Genomic DNA, 18,760 nt, shown 5'->3' with positions numbered 1-18,760 from the left:
TTTATTGTTACTTGTATTCTTTATAATTGCCATTCTGATTGGAGTGAGATGAAATCTCAATGTGGTTGTAATTTACATTTCCCTAATTGTTAGAGATGTTAAACTTTTTTCCAGAAATTTGTTGAGCATTTGTATTTTTACTTTTGGGAAGTGTCATTTTAACTCTTTTGCCCATTTATTCACTGGGTTATTTATTTATTTATTTATTTATTTAGGTTTTGAGTGTTTTGAGTTCTTTGTATATTCTGGATATTAACACCCTATCTGAAGAGCAGAAGGCAAAGATTTTCTCCCATTCTTTAGATTCTCTCTTCATGCTTTTAATTGTTTTCTTTGCTATGCAGAAGTTTTCAAATTTGATGCTATTTCAATTTTTGATTTTTAAATTTTATTTCTTGTGTTTGAGGAGTCTTATTAAGGAAGTCAGTTCCTATGCCAACATGTTGGAGTATTGGGCCTACATTTTCTTCTAGCAGGTGCAGGGTTTATGATCTAATTCCTAGGTGTTTCATTTTGTGTTAACTTTTGTGCAGGGTGAGAGATAGGGGTTAAATTTCTTTCTACTACATATGAATTTCCAGTTTTTCTGGCACCATACGTTAAACAGACTATTTTTTCTCCAGCATATGGCACCATTGTGTAGCATCAAATAGCTGCATTTATGTAGGTTTGTCTCTGTGTCTTCTATTTTAATCCATTGGTCTTCACGCCTGTTTTGTTGCCAGTACCATGCTGATTTTGTTACTATAACTCTGTAGTATAATTCGAGTTCTGGAATTGTGATGCCTCCTGCTTTGCTTTTATTGTTAAGGATTGCTTTGGCAATCCGAGGTCTCTTATTTTTACAAGTGAATTTCATAACTGCTTTTTCCAGTGAAGAATGTCATTGGAATTTTGATAGGGATTGCATTGAATCTGTATTGTGCTTTTGTTAGTATGGCCATTTTGACAAGATTAATTCTGCTTATCAAAGAACATGGGAGGCCTTTCCATCTCCTAAAGTTTTATTCAATTTCTTTCTTTAGTGTTCTATAGTTTTCATTGTTGAGGTCCTTTATCCCTTTTGTTAGATTGATTCCCAAATATTTTTTTGAGTCTTCAAATCCTTTTAATAGTAGGATAAATTCATTCATGAGGTTAGAGCCCTCCTAAAAGATTCCACTTTCCAACAGTTCTGCATTAGATATTAAAGTTTCAGCACTTGATTTTAAGAAACACATTCAGATCACTGCGTACGCATAACTTTTACCCCACCCCCACAACGTATACACATACACATACACACACACACATAATTCTCCTCCTCTCATTCATGGAAGATATATTTCAAGACCCCCAGTGAATATCTGAAACCATGGATAGTACTGAACCCTATATATGCTATATTTTTCCCCTTTATGTAATACTCATGATAGTGTTTAATTTACAATAAAAGATTAACAACAGCCAGTAACAAAATAATGGCATAATGTCAAATATGTTATGAGAATGTGTTTTCTCTCTCTTTTAAATATCTTATTGTACTGTACTCCCCTTCTTGTGATGATGTGAGATGACACTGTGAGGTGAATGATACAGGCATTGTGATGTGGGATTAGACTACTGTCAACCTTCTTACTTGAACACAAGCTTTGTAATAGCCCAAATGTGATCTATCTGATACCTGAGACTGCTCCTAAGTGACTAACAAGTGGGGTTGTGTACACAGCATAGACAGAAGGGTGATTCATGGCCCCTGGCAAGACAGAGTGGTGTGGCATGAGATCTCACCATGCAACTCAGAGCAGCATGTAATTTGAAACTACTGAATTGTTTATTTCTGGAATTTTCTATTTAATGTTTTTGGACTGTGGTTGACTTTGGATAGCTGCAACCATGGAAGATGAAACTGTGGGTCAAGGTGGACTACTGTATACATAAAGAATCTTGGCTCTTTAGCTATGGAGAAATCTACCTTCTCAGACCTGGAAGCCAGAGTGTGTTCTTCACTGAAGACAGGTCAGAGCTCCAGCCCCAAAAGTCACATCTCTATGGGGCCTACAGCAAGGGGCTGGTACAAAAGAACTGTCAAAGTAGTAAGCTGATAGGAAGTTTTAATTTGAATAATGTGAAATGTTTGATATTTGACTGGTTTGACTTATAAAAATAGCAGTTTCTTAGGATCAAAGCAATAGGGGAGGAAAAAAATATAACAGAATGATTGGAGACTTGAGGAATCACTTATTTTTGTCATGTTGAGGATATTTGTAGTCCTTTGAAAAAAATGGGTTAAATGAGTAGTACTAAGGAGACTTATCTGTCCTGTGTAGAAAATTCTGAACAGATGTTACCATCACTTCATTTGATTCTCAGAGCCAAACAAAATCTTTGATTAGGGAGGCTTTCAGTTATTTTGAATTCTTTTGTTTATAGTCTCTTTTTCAGAGTCTGATAAAAGTTATTGACTTTTCTCCTAAGGAAAATAAACATATGTACACTTACAAAATTCAGAATATGCATGAACTCCCCTGAAGTACAAGTCAATAACCTCTCCTATAGGGATGAAGACAATTCTCAGGTCTTCAAAGATCTGTGGACCCACAAGGAGCTGCTATGTCAGAGCTCATCCTCTCATCTATGGAGAAAGGTCAGCTGCATGTAGGATGCTGTGGCCTGTAAATCATGATATATATGTACAATTTGGCATCTGGCTTTTAAAAGAAGGCATAAGGAAATTGAGACAATGATTCACTGTACCCAGCTATTTCCCTTTATATGGTCTACCATTGTCGGATTTTAATGATCAGTACATGTACTTGTTAGTACTTGAACTTAATTCATTTATTTATAACCAGTAGAGAAAAATCGTTAAAGGCTGATATTAAATTCTGTGCTCTTCCATTAAAGCTACTAGGCAAGTGGATATTGAAAAATAAGCTCACCTCCGATAGTGCGTATCTAAGGACTGTGCATTGGTTCTAATTGGCTGCTGAGTAGAATTACTTAGAAGACACCTAATGATGCCCAGGCCTAACTTGGGACCAATTGAAGGCAACACGTCCTCACTGCTGATGCCAGTGGAATGGTGGGAAATCTCCAGCAAGCAAGCAACTGAGGAAGTTAGACTCATATGAATCTGATTGTATTGATAAGTATTCAGCTCCTGAAAAGGAGTAACACAAAGTCCTTGGCCTCAGGGTCTTAAGGAGTAGGGCAACAAACCCATGAGGCTTTAAAGGAACAGCAATGTTTTTAAAATTGGGACAAGATAATGTGATTTATAGAAGAAGGGATTCTGGGAAGAAAAAGCCTAAAAGAGGATATATTCTCACCTGGTTCATATTTTCAAAACTTACAAAAGAATAAACAGTAAAATTCTCACTCTCCTGTTTCCAACTTTCCATTTTCTCTCCTTTGAAGGCAGGCGGTCTAATATGTACAATAGTTAATTAATGTACAAGCAATGTCTTTTCCCCTGTTTCATGCAAATGACATTGTACAAATATGCACACTATTCTGCATTTTGTTTTGTTTCACTAAGTAGTATGTCTTAGAGAATGACTTAAGGTTTAACAGTGCTCAAGTTCAAATGTTGCCATCTTAAATGTTGCCGTCTTAACTCACGCTTTGATAAAGGAATGTGATGTACAGTGGGGACTCAACAAGTGCTATTGTCAATGTCATCACTGTTCCAAAATAAACAAGCCCCTGCTTGGCAGCACCTGTCAGCTGACATGAACTTGGGTAGTATTCAGTAAGGAATGTTGCTGTTTTCACCTCAGAACTGTAGGTAAAACATGCCTTGGGTGACATTCTCAAAAGGAGAGCTCAAAAAAAGAACAGATGTATTTCTAATCCTGCCACACACACACACACACAAAAGCAAAGATACAGTTGACTCAAAACAATTTTATAACAAAATCTGCAAAACCACAAGTAGCATTTACCTCCAGCCTTGGATAAACTAAATTATGTGATTAATAATAAGGCAATTGAAATTCTTGCTCAAATATTTAACTTGAAAATTTAAGTGTATCTTTCTTTTTATGAGGACTTGCCTTTCTCTGTGTTCCTGTGTTGAAGTCATCAGTAGGAAATATCTGAGAAGTTGGGATGCTACTTGGTTTTCTAATTAGGGACCTTTCATTTGTAGTCCATTAATATTAGCTCATTGAATCCTACATTGTAGAAAGTGATACGTATAAGTTAATTTTAAGATATTTCTATAATTGTCCTGGATTTTGCCATGTTATGAATCTAGTTGACACTTGCAGTTGATATTTTATAAAACTCTGATGTGAACAAGCCATAACTTGTAACAGCTGAAGGCTTAGGATCTCTACTTAGTCATTGTGGGTATCACGTGAGGTTTTTGTTATTTAGGCAGTCACCAATAATGTAGACTTTAGTTTGGGGGAAAGGAATTTTAAACACCAAATGGCCATGACATTGATTTGAGTTTGAAAATTTTAAGTCCCAAATTTTTTGCTGCATTGCTCCTTTTGGTATGCTTTTTGTTTGTTTAAAATCCCTACAATGTTAGAATCTTATTTTTAGGAATATTGTTATAGACCATTGCTCCTTACTGAAGATGGAAGTTCTAGAATCAGTGTCATTTTCTTCAGGCAGGTCAGCCTGGTTAATGTGTTACTGGCCACTTTAATAAAGCATTGTAAGGAGATTGGATTGTTTATGTGTGCATGCTTGTCTGTGTGTATATCTGGGCAGGGGGGTACAAAGAAGAGTGCTCAATAAAATCAATACACCATTGAGTCACTTTTATTTAGTGTTCATGATAAAGGTTGCTTATAGGCTTTGCTTTAGTTTTCTGAAGCTGCTAGTTGTCATAGGTGCTGAGAACATACAAATCCTAAGTTTATTATTATATTCCTTCCCTTTATTAAACATAAATAGCTTGCAGCCTCTTTTATATTACTTTTAATACCCCCCCCACACACACACACACACTTACTTTCCAGATCATAGGTCTATTAGCGTTTCAGCACCTTACCTGGCTTATTCATAAAATTGTTCCGAGAATTTAGAACATTATGCAGCTCATACTACATAATAAATGAATATTTACTAAATGAAACAATATGTGAGCACCATCTACTTTATCATAACTTGAATGAAAGCTCTTGTTCTGTTCTGCCTCATGTTACGAGGACTTAAGACTTACGTTAATCAGCAGGATATTTTTAGAAAAGGAAATTTCTTTATCATTATAATTTTGTTTTAATCAAATTTGAGATCAAATAGAATTTAAGAAAACAAAATAGAACGTATACATATCAAAATAATGTAAAAACAGGGAAACATTTTACTTGTAACATTGAAGTGTCTACTGGGGAAAACACAATAAAATGGGAAACAACCATAACTGGAGTTTGACTAATTTATAAAGGAATATGATGAGGTTTTATGCATCACTTCCTTAGCATCCTGATGGTAATTCTGTTATGATTTCTATGCTCAAAAAATATAAGATTTGTTTAGTATAGGGTCAGAATTGCAATAGTAGTTATAATCCTATAATATTTATTTAAATTATGATATAGTTTTTAAAATAAACTATTTTTAAAATATTTATTTATTTTATTTTTAAATTTTTTTATGTGGTACTGAGGATGAAACCCAGTGCCTCATGCATGCAAGGCAAGCGGTCAACCACTGAGCTACAACCCTAGCCCCTAAAATTGTGGTATAGTTTTAAAATAATATTTCTAATACTTAATTCATCGTTTTTGTTATCATTAGACACAGTTAATTGAAGGCACTGTAAGATAAATTGTCTTCTATGCAGGTTGTCTTACATGGTACGACACTTTTCACGTTGACACATTAGCTTTTAGTATCGTTGTCCCATGAAACTGGCATCAGAGTGGATAGAATTCAGTTTCAACTGGTCATAGAGTTTCTTTCTTCAGTGGAGGTCAAGCTATTTAAAAATATTATCTCAGTGCTGTCAGCTTATTGAGGAGATATTGGCAAAGTGATTTTTTCTTATTCAGCAAGCCAGAAACTGGAAATATAGACGGGACAAGTAAATTGCATAAAGCTTTTTAACAATCAGTGTCATGTGGGTGATAGTTTATTTCTCAAGTCACAATCCACTACTGTGGGGACTGATTGGTGCCTAACACACAAAAGTAAAAGTCAAATATGCACCTTGCTTTGTTAGAAAGCATGAGTTGCTCAATCATTCCTGACTGATGTGCTTAAGCCTTTAGAATTTGTGAGTCAAATTATGTACATGTGTTGCCAGATTGTAACTGGCAGATTTTATACTGTTTGAATGTGTTGACCCAAGTGAAGTAGTAATGAAATAAATTGAAATCGAGTGCTTTTTGATTGTTATGATAATAAAAATCAATTTTTATTTGCAACAAATACTTTCTGGTATTAAAAGAACATTAGAGAAAGCATTAGAGTTATTAAAAAAAAAACATAAAGAGGTTATTTTTTAGAGGAGTAATAAGGACAACCATTTAAAAATTAAAATAAAAATAGTGCCTTATCAAAAATCCAATTAGAAGTGGATATTGAATCTGTAGACCAGCTATTCTCGACCTAATATTTATTATCTGTTCATTAATTATCCTCTGTTTGGGAAGATCTCTGACTTTGCTACTAGCAAATTCGTTCCTTTTTGCCATAGTTCAGTTTCCCGTGTGTGGTTTCCAGAACAGAAGGTCCATGGAAGCTTGGATGGGTGGTTTGGTCAAAAAATTTCAGGAAATACGATATATTGTTCCCCATCTCTTGGAAAATGATGATATATTTTGACCCTTTCAGGGCTTAAGAAATGATAAGAAACCTCTGTTCCTTTGCTTATTTCAACCTATTCCACAAGGCTTTTATTCTGAAATGTTCATATATTTTCAAATCATGTATATTAGCATTCCAAGCACCTTGCTTTAGAATCATAGGAAGAAACAGCAATGAGAAGGGATTGAAGAAAGTTATATAGCTGAGCCAAGATAGATTTTATGAGTCATTTGGGATATTTATAGTTATTCATTTATTTCAATAACTTGCTTATTTTTCTCTTTGGAGTAACATCAATTCAAATGTTTTGTGCTTTTTGAATTATATAATTTACCAAAATTGTTATATATTAATTAGTACATGATTTTTCTGTTGAACATGCATAATTTCACTTTGAAGCTTTGGAAAACATGCAGTTTGGGATATCTCAGGGGATTTTTAAAAAATGCATTGAGTTATTTCATTGGAGAGAGACATTTAATTGAAAAGGTCACTGCTCAGGAATCACTGTGATTTCAGATTTTTCTGCTTTCTCAAATGATTGAAAATTGCTATTGTCACTTTTAATAGTGATCATGAAAATACATGTTAATGTTAGAATAATGACCATATTTTCTCATTTAGTCTACCACACAAAAGCAATATATTTAATTTCTTGGCAAAAATAGAAGGAATCTTATTTTCTTAATTCGAATATAATATATGTTTCTCGTGCTTCGTCTTTCAAAATGTGAGAGAGGAAAAACTACAACTTGAAAGATTTTAGGATGTTGGAAGGGAGCAAACAGCCTTTTTGATATCTGGGCATTTGTTTTGTTTTATTTATGATAGAACATGGGAATATTTTAAAACTAAGATTTGTTGAGCACCTCGCTTTGTTAATATTGCTGTGTTAAATGTGTAAGTATTGAACTGTCAATGAAATATGAGACATTTTACCCAGTGACATTTTAAATGAATCTCATTGTAGGGGAAGCCTGTGGGAACACCAGATGCTGGCGCTTATTTCCGTGTGCTTGCTGAGCATGGAGTGGCTGCCTTGTTTACAGCGCCGACTGCAATTAGAGCAATCCGTCAACAGGACCCTGGGGCAGCCTTGGGGAAGCAGTACTCTCTGACAAGGTGAAGTAGAGATGCACAGGGCAAATTACATTAAAAACTGCAATCAAAATGAATAACAGATCATTATGTTTTTTTCTAGTACTGCAGTACTTCTATGGGGACAGTCAAAAATTCTGAATCTGAAGATTGGCTTTTTTAAAAAAATATTACTTTGAAATACTTGTAATGTTAACTACTATACTGTAGAGTTTTAAAAATACTATATCTTGTGTATTTCAGTTCATATCTTACCAATACATTTCTCTATTTAAACTCTCCTGCTTCTACGTTCCATCAGAAGTAAAATGCTGATTATGACTTCAAATACATGTAATTTCGGCATCTCTGACTCTCTTTGGAAAGTAGATTGGTTTAAATGGAAGGAAATATTATTTGAATTCATGTATACAGCTAAAATGAGAAAATTAGTGTCCAAATTACATTCGTGGAAAGAGTGAAGGAAATTATTTTTTACTTTTATTTTGTAGTAATGTGCTGTGAATAGTTTAGATATTTTTGTGCTAGTTTATTGACATCTGTTTTAGTTTAATGATATGTATATTCAAAGTAATTATAGCAATTTGTATCTTCAAGGCATTTTCCAACGTCAGTTCTCATTGAACTTTTTGATGTAGGTCACTGCTGTCAAAAATAAAAGATTTTGTAGTTTCTTGAATTTAAAAAATGGGCTTGAGGTAAGGTGATCTGAATTTTTTTAAAGTTAAATGCCAGAATATTTGAATTTTACATTGCAATTGCCCAAGGGAGTTAATCTAGATTATAATACATTCAATTGCATATGTAAACCAGCTTCCAACTTTGGCAGGGTCATTAGTTTCTTTCTTTTTTTATGTTTCACAAATAGACATGAAATTGCCTAAGATTACATTCATAATATAAACAGTGGACCTCCTTACCTCCTTATTTTGTTAATATAGGAAGGTGTCCATAAAATGAATCTTCCATTATAGTATTTTACTCATTCTTTTGTATTGTTCCTTAATCTAGTGCATTTCAATTTCTTTTCCTTCACGTCAATATAGAAAAAAATAGATTTCAACAAAAACAACTTAGAATGTATACAGTTCATATCCCTTGAGACAATTCCAGGGTTTAGAAAAAAAATATAATTTTAGTTTCTTCCAGTGTGTCTTTATTAACACCCTAACTATGAGTGTAAAGTTGCATTACCAGCCAGCTAAGGTCTCACATTTGTTTCCTCTAGTTTTTCTGTTCGTATTTGGGTTTCTAGATCTTATCCTCCACACAATACTGAATGGTCCCTAAATCATTACTCTTTAAATGTATACATGGAGACTTGAGTATGAGATTGTTTTTTTTTGCAAAATGGCAAGAAATTTCCCCTGAATATGGCATCTGTCTCTAGGTACCTAAGTTATTCATCATGTTTTATGCATCCATCTATTTTTTTGTTCTAATTACTTGTATATGGCAGTAGAATGCATTCTGACACATCATACATAGCTGGAGTATAATTTCTCATTCTTCTGGTTGTACATGATGTAGAATCATACTGGTTGTGTAGTCATATATGCACATAGGGTAATAATGTCCAGTTCATTACACTGTCCTTCTTAACTCTATTCCTCCTCTCCTCCCTTCACTCCAAAGTACCTCTATTCTTCACTAGCTCCCCACTGTAATTATTGTGAATCAGCATCTGCTTATTGGAGAAAACATTCAGCCTTTGGTTTCTGGGGATTGGCTTGTTTGGCTTAGCATGATATTCTCCAGCTCCATCCATTTACCAGAAAATGCCATAATTTCATTCTAAAACTACTCTAAGATTTCATCTCACTCTAGTCTGAATGGAAATTATCAAGAATACAAGCAACAATAAGTGTTGGTGAGGATATGGGGAAAAAGGTACACTCATACATTGCTGGTGGGACTGCAAATTGTAGCAACCATTATGAAAAGCAGTATGGAGATTCCTCAGAAAAGTTGGAATGGAACCATCATTTGACCCAGCTTTCCCCATCCATGGTTTAGATCCAAAGGATTTTAAAATCAGCATACTACAGTGATGCAGCCACATCAAGGTTTATAGCCGCTCAATTCATAATAGCTGAACTATGGAACCAATCTAGATGCCCTTCAAAAGATGAGTGGATAAAAAATGTGGTATATATATACAATGGAATATTACTTATACATCTGTTTTTCATAGATACTTTAAAATATTTAACATATTTGGATTTTTAATCCACAAACACCCTCAACCTATTCAAATTGCTATTATTAGTAAATGAAAACACTTACTGATTACCTACAATATGCCAGATAAAATTTGTTGTCTCATTTAATCATAGTAGTATATTTTGCCTTTTATATTTTTGGTCTATTCAAATAATCCCACCACTGAACTACTTCAGTAAATTCTTACTTGTTGAGAAACAGTAGGGATCTTGAACATCTATTTTATTTTGAAAACAAGGAAACTGAGGGCCAATAAAATGAAGTTGGATTAGAGACTGAATAATAGAAAAGAAGAACTCATCTTCTCATAAAGCTATACATTTAGTATTGAGTTTATTTTCAAGGTATTTCATACTTACTGAGTCAACATTCACTAATTGTGGACTCTTGATTTTCAGTTTACGTCTTTCTTCTCTTATCCAGAATTCCAGAGGATGAAGTTTTCTTTTCAAATATGTTACATATCTCATTAAAATATTGTGTTTAAATAAATCTGGACATTTGCCAAACATTTTGGTTCCCAAAACAAGTTTATGAGTGTAACCTGAAATAGGGAGCTAAATTGAGTTGTTTACTTGTTTTAGCATAATATCATAGGTGACTAGAATTTGGAAAACTAGCTCAAAGTCATTAAGTATCACTGTCTTATTTCACTGATGAGAAAACTGTCACATAGAGGTCACATAACATTCCTGGGATTACAAAATGATCCCAGGCAAAATTGGACCTAGGCAGTACCATGTTGTATACATTTTCATCCTGGAGTTAGATTCATTCATGTCAGATCTATGGCTTAGTAGCCTTGTTATCTCAGGAAAATTACATAATCACTCTATTCTTCAGGGATTTCTTTTTTTAAAAAAATTTATATGTAATACATATATTTTAGTTGTCAATGGACTTTTGTTTTGTTTATTTATATATATGTGGTGTTGAAAATCCAACCCAGTACTTCATACATGCCAGGCAAGTGCTCTGAGCCATAACTCCAGTCCACTCTGAAGGGATTTTGTTGACACTCTTTGGAACATAAGGTTAATAATAGCTCAAGGGCCTAATGAAAATCAAAGGGGCATGGTCCAGGCGCTTGAAACAGTTCTTAACATAGACTAAGTCTTAATTAGTATTATTATCGTCTGTTTTCCAATTCACCACTGCTTTTCATTACATCACAGTGATTTATTTTCCTATGTTCTTTTAGTTCAATTTTAATTAAGTTAGAAAAAATCCAATGCTGGGATTTTCATTTGAGATTTCACGGCAACTTAACTTTGATGCTTCCCTTCTTTTCCAATTACCTACTGATGGGAGATAATATGAAAGAGAAAAAGCAGAACATCAGAGATGAGCTTAAAAAGTGAGGTAAACATTTCTGGGACTAGGAAAGGAATAGGTGTGCAAAGCGGTGAGTTGGCTGAAGACAGAGGCTTGTTTTGAGTATAAACAGGCATTGTCAGAACCATAGGGATTCAGCATCCCCAATCTGAGTACAGGAGCCTGCTCAAGCCAGGTATGTGGCTCATGCCTATAATTCCAGCTAAAACAGGAGGATCACAAGCTCAAAGCCAGCTTCAGAAACTTAGTAATGATAATAATAATAATAATAATAATAATAATGGCTGTGGATGTGGCTCAGTGGTTATGCCTGGGTTCAATCCCTGGTACCCAAAACAAACAAATGAAAAGAGACTGCTAAGTTCTTGAAGATAGTCTGACTGTTACTCCCTATGCTTGAAGGAGGCTAGGAAGACATGTGGTTAGTTGTTTTCTGGGACTTTGGTCTAGGGGGTCTGAATGAGACAAGGAACATCCCAGGAACTGGAGATTGAACAGAACCACCCACCTGTTATCCAAGAGCAGATCTGTGATATTCATAGATCACTGTAGATTAAGAATTTTGGATTACCATTTTACCACAGGACATCTGGGGAGCAGTTATATAGTGCATGAACCTATTGGAAAGAAAGATGAGCATTGGAGAGAGTCTGAATGATAAAAATAAAACAAATAAACTATTTTTTTTTCAAAAATAGTCTGAAAAATAAAATTCCAAAACATATAAAGAAATCTAAATCTAACAAATCAACAGTTAGAACATGGGTTGATTTCAGGGGAAATGTTTATAGTATTGTCAATTCAAATTTGATAGTATTGTCAATTCAAATTTGAAGCATGTTAAGGATGATCAAGGTCACAAATAATAACTTTCCCACAAAATAGTAAAAATAAAATAGTTATAAAAACAAAATAAAATGCAATTGATGGTATAAGCTAAGTAATACAATAAACATAAGGATACAACCAAAGAATCTAATAAAAACTAGATGATATGGAGGAAATTTTCCAGAATGTGACATATACAGAGAGGAATTAAAAAACCCAAAAGAAGAATAAGAAGTAAAAAATGTTTCTAATAGGAATTTCAGAGGAAAAGAATGGCATGTTTGTTAAAATTATTATTATAATTAATAATAATAATAATTTTAAAAAGATACTCAGAGAGCCAGCAATTGAGAGTGTTAACAGAATTGAAGAAGGACATGGATTACAGATAGAAAGTGCTCTCCAAGCAAGTTAAAGAAAAGCAAATTCACTTTGGCATGTCATTTTAAATTTCAGAACACCAACTGAAGCTATAGAGAAAATCTAATAAACTACCAGAGAAACTTGACAGATCACCAAAGAGGAATTTCAAACTGATGCCAATAGATAGGGTAAGAGACAATGGTGTAAGATCTTCAGAGTATTTAGGGAGAATAATTCTCAAGCAAAAAATTCTGTTATTAAAAATTGAGGGAAAAATATATGGAAAAATTTAAGAAAACTTAAAATTCAAAGAATTTCATAAAAAAAAGTTACATGGAAGAGAACAGAGTAGGATACAAAAACAAGCCATGGTAAATAAAAGAGAATGTGTTGATGATTTTATGTGATAATTTTCTATGTAATTATGATGGGAGGTTGTGTTTAATTATGTGGCAAAAGTAATATGATAAATAACAGTAACAAAATTGCAGGGAGGACTTTATTGGAAGGTAGTGTGATAGTCCTTGCTATGTACAGAGGGAGAGTATAGACAACTACTAGACTTGGGTGGATGTGACTGGAAGTTATGCTCTATCAGAGGCAGAGGTTTATTATACAATTCTTTCCCTTAAGACACTGGTGGAGCAGGAATCTACAAGTAGCAGTTGGAATAAAGGTTCATACTGCTATGTAAACTAACTTATGGAAGAAATGGCTTAACAGATGAGTATAAAAATAGACTTTAAAATAAATGTTGCTGGGACATCTGGTTATGTATAGAGGAAAAAAAATAGTTTCCTGCCATATCATACACAAAAATAAATTTCAGCTGGATAAAAGACACTAAAACCATAAAACAAAGAATATTTTCAGAAGAAATAATAGATGGATATTTTAATATTTCTCTCACAGGGAGTAATTAAGCATAGATTAGAAATCATTAAGGAAAATATTGATGAAGTTTGACTATGTTAAAATGAATAATTGTCTACCAAAAAATAAATTAAACTGAAAAACAAATTATACACTGAGAAAATATATTTCTTTTTTTTTTTTTTTTTTAATTTTCTAATAATTTTTTTTATTGGTTGTTAAAAACATTATAAAGCTCTTGACATATCATATTTCATACATTAGATTCAAGTTGGTTATGAACTCCCAATTTTACCCCAAATACAGATTGCAGAGTCACATCCGTTACACATCCACATTTTTACATAATGCCATATTAGTAACTGTTGTATTCTGCTACCTTTCCTATCCTCTACTATCCCCCCTCCCCTCCCCTCCCATCTTCTCCCTCTACCCCATCTACTGTAATTCATTTCTCTCCTTGTTTATTTTCCCATTCCCCTCACAACCTCTTATATGTAATTTTGTATAACAATGAGGGTCTCCCTCCATTACCATGCAATTTCCCTTTTCTCTCCCTTTCCATCCCACCTCATCTATCTGTTTAATGTTAATCTTTTCTTCCTGCTCTTCCTCCCTGCTCTGTTCTTAGTTGCTCTCATTATATCAAAGAAGACATTTGGTATTTGTTTTTTAGGGATTGGCTAGCTTCACTAAGCATAATCTGCTCTAGTGCCATCCATTTCCCTGCAAATTCTATGATTTTGTCATTTTTTAGTGCTGCGTAATACTCCATGGTGTATAAATGCCACATTTTTTTTATCCATTCATCTATTGAAGGGCATCTGGGTTGGTTCCACAGTCTAGCAATTGTGAATTGTGCTGCTATGAACATCGATGTAGCAGTATCCCTGTAGTACGCTCTTTTAAGGTCTTCGGGGAAAAGTCCAAGAAGGGCAATAGCTGGGTCAAATGGTGGTTCCATTCCCAGCTTTCCCAGGAATCTCCATACTGATTTCCAGATTGGCCGCACCAGTTTGCAGTCCCACCAGCAATGTACAAGGGTACCCTTTTCCCCACATCCTCTCCAGCACTTGTTGTTGTTTGACTTCATAGTGGCTGCCAATCTTACTGGAGTGAGATGGTATCTTAGGGTGGTTTTGATTTGCATTTCTCTGACTGCTAGAGATGGTGAGCATTTTTTCATGTACTTGTTGATTGATTGTATGTCCTCCTCTGAGAAGTGTCTGTTCAGGTCTTTGGCCCATTTGTTGATTGGGTTATTTGTTTTCTTATTGTTTAATTTTTTGAGTTCTTTGTATACTCTGGATATTAGGGCTCTATCTGAAGTGTGAGGAGTAAAAATTTGTTCCCATGATGTAGGCTCCCTATTTACCTCTTTTATTGTTTCTCTTGCTGAGAGAAAACTTTTCAGTTTAAGTAAGTCCCATTTGTTGATTTTTGTTATCAACTTTTGTGCTATGGGTGTCCTATTAAGGAATTTGGAGCCCGACCCTACAATATGTAGATCGGAGCCAACTTTTTCTTCTATCAGACACAGAGTCTCTGATTTGATATCTAGCTCCTTGATCCACTTTGAGTTAACTTTTGTGCATGGCGAAAGGAGGGGATTCAGTTTCATTTTGTTGCATATGGATTTCCAGTTTTCCCAGCACCATTTGTTGAAGATGCTATCCTCCCTCCATTGCATGCTTTTAGCTCCTTTATCAAATATAAGATAGTTGTAGCTTTGTGGATTAGTCTCTGTGTCCTCTATTCTGTACCATTGGTCCACCCTCCTGTTTTGGTACCAGTACCATGCTGTTTTTGTTACTATTGCTCTGTAATATAGTTTTAAGTCTGGTATCGCTATACCGCCTGATTCGCACTTCCTACTTAGAATTGCTTTTGCTATTCTGGGTCTTTTATTCTTCCATATGAATTTCATGATTGCTTTATCCATTTCTACAAGAAATGCCGTTGGGATTTTGATTGGCATTGCATTAAACCTATAGAGAACTTTTGGTAATATCGCCATTTTGATGATGTTAGTTCTGCCTATCCATGAACAGGGTATATTTTTCCATCTTCTAAGATCTTCTTCTACTTCTCTTTTTAGGGTTTTGTAGTTTTCATTATATAAATCTTTCACCTCTTTTGTTAGGTTGATTCCCAAGTATTTTATTTTTTTTGAGGATATTGTGAATGGAGTGTTTTTCCTCATTTCCGTTTCAGAAGTTTTGTCGCTGATATACAGGAATGCCTTTGATTTATGCGTGTTGATTTTATATCCTGCCACTTTGCTGAATTCATTTATTAGTTCTAGTAGTTTTTTTGTAGACCCTTTTGGGTCTTCTAGGTATAGAATCATGTCATCTGCAAATAGTGATAATTTAAGTTCTTCCTTTCCTATTTTTATGCCTTTAATTTCTTTCGTCTGTCTAATTGCTCTGGCCAGTGTTTCGAGAACTATATTGAATAGAAGTGGTGATAGAGGGCATCCCTGTCTTGTTCCAGATTTTAGGGGGAATGCCTTCAATTTTTCTCCATTGAGAATGATGCTAGCCTGAGGCTTAGCATAGATAGCTTTTACAATGTCGAGGTAAGTTCCTGTTATCCCTAGTTTTTCTAATGTTTTGAACATAAAGGGATGCTGTACTTTGTCGAATGCTTTTTCTGCGTCTATTGAGATGATCATATGGTTCTTATTTTTAAGTCTATTGATGTGGTGAATAACATTTATTGATTTCCGTATATTGAACCATCCTTGCATCCCAGGGATGAATCCTACTTGATCATGGTGCACAATTTTTTTGATGTGCCTTTGTATCCGATTCGCCAGAATTTTATTGAGAATTTTTGCATCTAGGTTCATCAGAGATATTGGTCTGTAGTTTTCTTTCTTTGAGGTGTCTTTGTCTGGTTTCGGAATCAGGGTGATGTTGGCCTCATAGAATGAATTTGGCAGAGCTCCTTCTTTTTCTATTTCCTGAAATAACTTGAAAAGTATTGGCATTAATTCTTCCTTAAAGGTTTTGTAAAACTCTGCTGTATACCCATCCGGTCCCGGGCTTTTCTTGGTTGGAAGTCTGTTGATTGCTTCTTCTATTTCATCTATTGTTATTGGTCTGTTTAAGTTGTGAGTATCCTCCTGACTCAGTCTGGGTAAATCGTATGACTTAAGGAATTTATCGATGTCTTCACTATCTTCTATTTTATTGGAATATAGGTTTTCAAAATAATTTCTAATTGTCTTCTGTATTTCTGTAGTGTCTGTTGTGATATTGCCTTTTCCATCCCGTATGTTAGTGATTTGAGTTCTCTCTCTTCTTCTTTTCGTTAGCATGGCTAAAGGTCTGTCGATCTTATTTATTTTTTCAAAGAACCAACTTTTCGTTTTGTTAATTTTTTCAATAGTTTCTTTTGTTTCAATTTCGTTGATTTCCGCTCTGATTTTGATTATTTCTTGCCTTCTGCTACATTTGCTGTTGTTTTGCTCTTCCTTTTCTAGGGCTTTGAGGTGAAGTGTGAGCTCATTTATTTGTTGGTTTTTCCTTTTTTTGAGGAATGACCTCCAAGCGATGAATTTCCCTCTTAAAACTGCTTTCATTGTGTCCCATAGATTCCGATATGTTGTGTCTGTATTTTCATTTATCTCTAAGAATTTTCTGATTTCTTCCTTTATGTCTTCTGTAACCCATTGATCATTCAGTAACATATTGTTCATTTTCCATGTGATGTAGGATTTTTCCTTCCTTCTTTTATCATTGATTTCCAGTTTCATTCCATTATGATCAGATAAAATGCATGGTATTATCTCCACCCCTGTATATTTACTGAGGGTTGCCCTATGGCATAATATATGGTCTATTTTTGAGGAGGATCCATGTGCTGCTGAGTAAAAAGTATATCCACTTGATGATGGTTGATATATTCTATATATGTCAGTTAAGTCTAGGTTGTTGATTGTGATATTGAGTTCTATAGTTTCTTTATTCAGCTTTTGTTTGGAGGATCTGTCCAATTGTGAGAGAGGTGTGTTGAAGTCACCCATAATTATTGTGTTGTGGTCTATTTGATTCTTGAACTTGAGGAGAATTTGTTTTATGAACGTCGCAGCACCATTATTTGGTGCATAAATATTGATAATTGTTATGTCTTGTTGGTGAATGGTTCCTTTTAACAGTATATAATGTCCTTCCTTATCCCTTTTGATTAATTTAGTCTTGAAGTCAATTTTATTCGATATGAGGATGGCCACCCCTGCTTGCTTACGAGGACCGTGTGCGTGGTATATTTTTTCCCAGCCTTTCACCTTCAACCTGTGTATGTCTTTTCCAATCAGATGTGTCTCCTGGAGGCAGCATATTGTTGGATTTGTTTTTTTAATCCATGTTACCAGCCTATGTCGCTTTATTGGAGAGTTTAAGCCATTAATGTTTAGAGTTACTATTGATATATGGTTTGTACTTCCAGCCATGTTTGATTGTTTATCTTCTTCTTTTTTTTTTTTTTAATTTAGTTTGTTTCTCCATGGTTAGCTTTCCCCCCGCCCTCTGTCTTTATAGAGGCACTTCCCACTGATGGTTTTGGTTATTGTTTTTCATTTCTTCCTCATGTAGTGTTTTGCTCAAGATGCTTTGCAATGCTGGTTTTCTGGCTGCAAATTCTTTTAGCTTTTGTTTATCATGAAAGATTTTTATTTCGTTATCATACCTGAAGCTTAATTTTGCTGGATACAGAATTCTTGGTTGGCATCCGTTGTCTTTCAGTGTTTGAAATACGTTGTTCCAGGATCTTCTCGCTTTCAGCGTCTGTGATGAAAAATCCGTTGTTAACCTTATTGGTTTACCCCTGAATGTAATCTGCCTCCTTTCTCTTGTAGCTTTTAGTATTTTCTCTTTGTTCTGTATATTGGATATCTTCATAACAATGTGTCTTGGCGTTGGTCTACTGTGATTTTGTGTGCTCGGTGTCCTGTATGCATCTACAATTTGTATATCCGTTTCCTTTTTTATTTCTGGAAAGTTTTCTGTAATTATTTCTTTCAGCAGGTTACTCATTCCCTTGGTTTGAATCTCTGTACCTTCTTCTATCCCGATGACTCGTAGGTTTGGTTTCTTTATGTTATCCCATATCTCTTGGATGTTTTTCTCGTGGTTTTTAACCAGCCTTTCTGAGTTGGCTAGGCTCTTTTCAAGATGATATATTTTGTCTTCATTATCTGATGTTCTGGCTTCTACTTGCTCCACTCTGTTAGTGATACTCTCAATTGAGTTTTTAATTTGGTTTATCGTTTCCTTCATTTCTA

The 18,760-nt window shown here is 34.5% G+C and overlaps 1 protein-coding gene across 2 annotated transcripts in view; it reads left to right on the top strand.

The window, feature by feature from the left end:
* Acss3 (acyl-CoA synthetase short chain family member 3) overlaps positions 1-18,760 on the top strand; it is a 176,603-nt gene that overhangs the window by 91,992 nt on the left and 65,851 nt on the right. For both annotated transcript variants that reach the window (XM_071609157.1, XM_027929264.2), the window contains one exon: positions 7,721-7,872. In XM_071609157.1, the coding sequence (XP_071465258.1) occupies positions 7,721-7,872 (152 nt within the window). The remainder of the gene's footprint in view (positions 1-7,720; positions 7,873-18,760) is intronic.

This window comes from Marmota flaviventris, chromosome 3, assembly GCF_047511675.1.
Source record: "Marmota flaviventris isolate mMarFla1 chromosome 3, mMarFla1.hap1, whole genome shotgun sequence".
NCBI lineage: Eukaryota > Metazoa > Chordata > Mammalia > Rodentia > Sciuridae > Marmota > Marmota flaviventris.
Note: the sequence above shows the minus strand (reverse complement) of the source record. Positions and strands in the feature narration are given on the sequence as shown.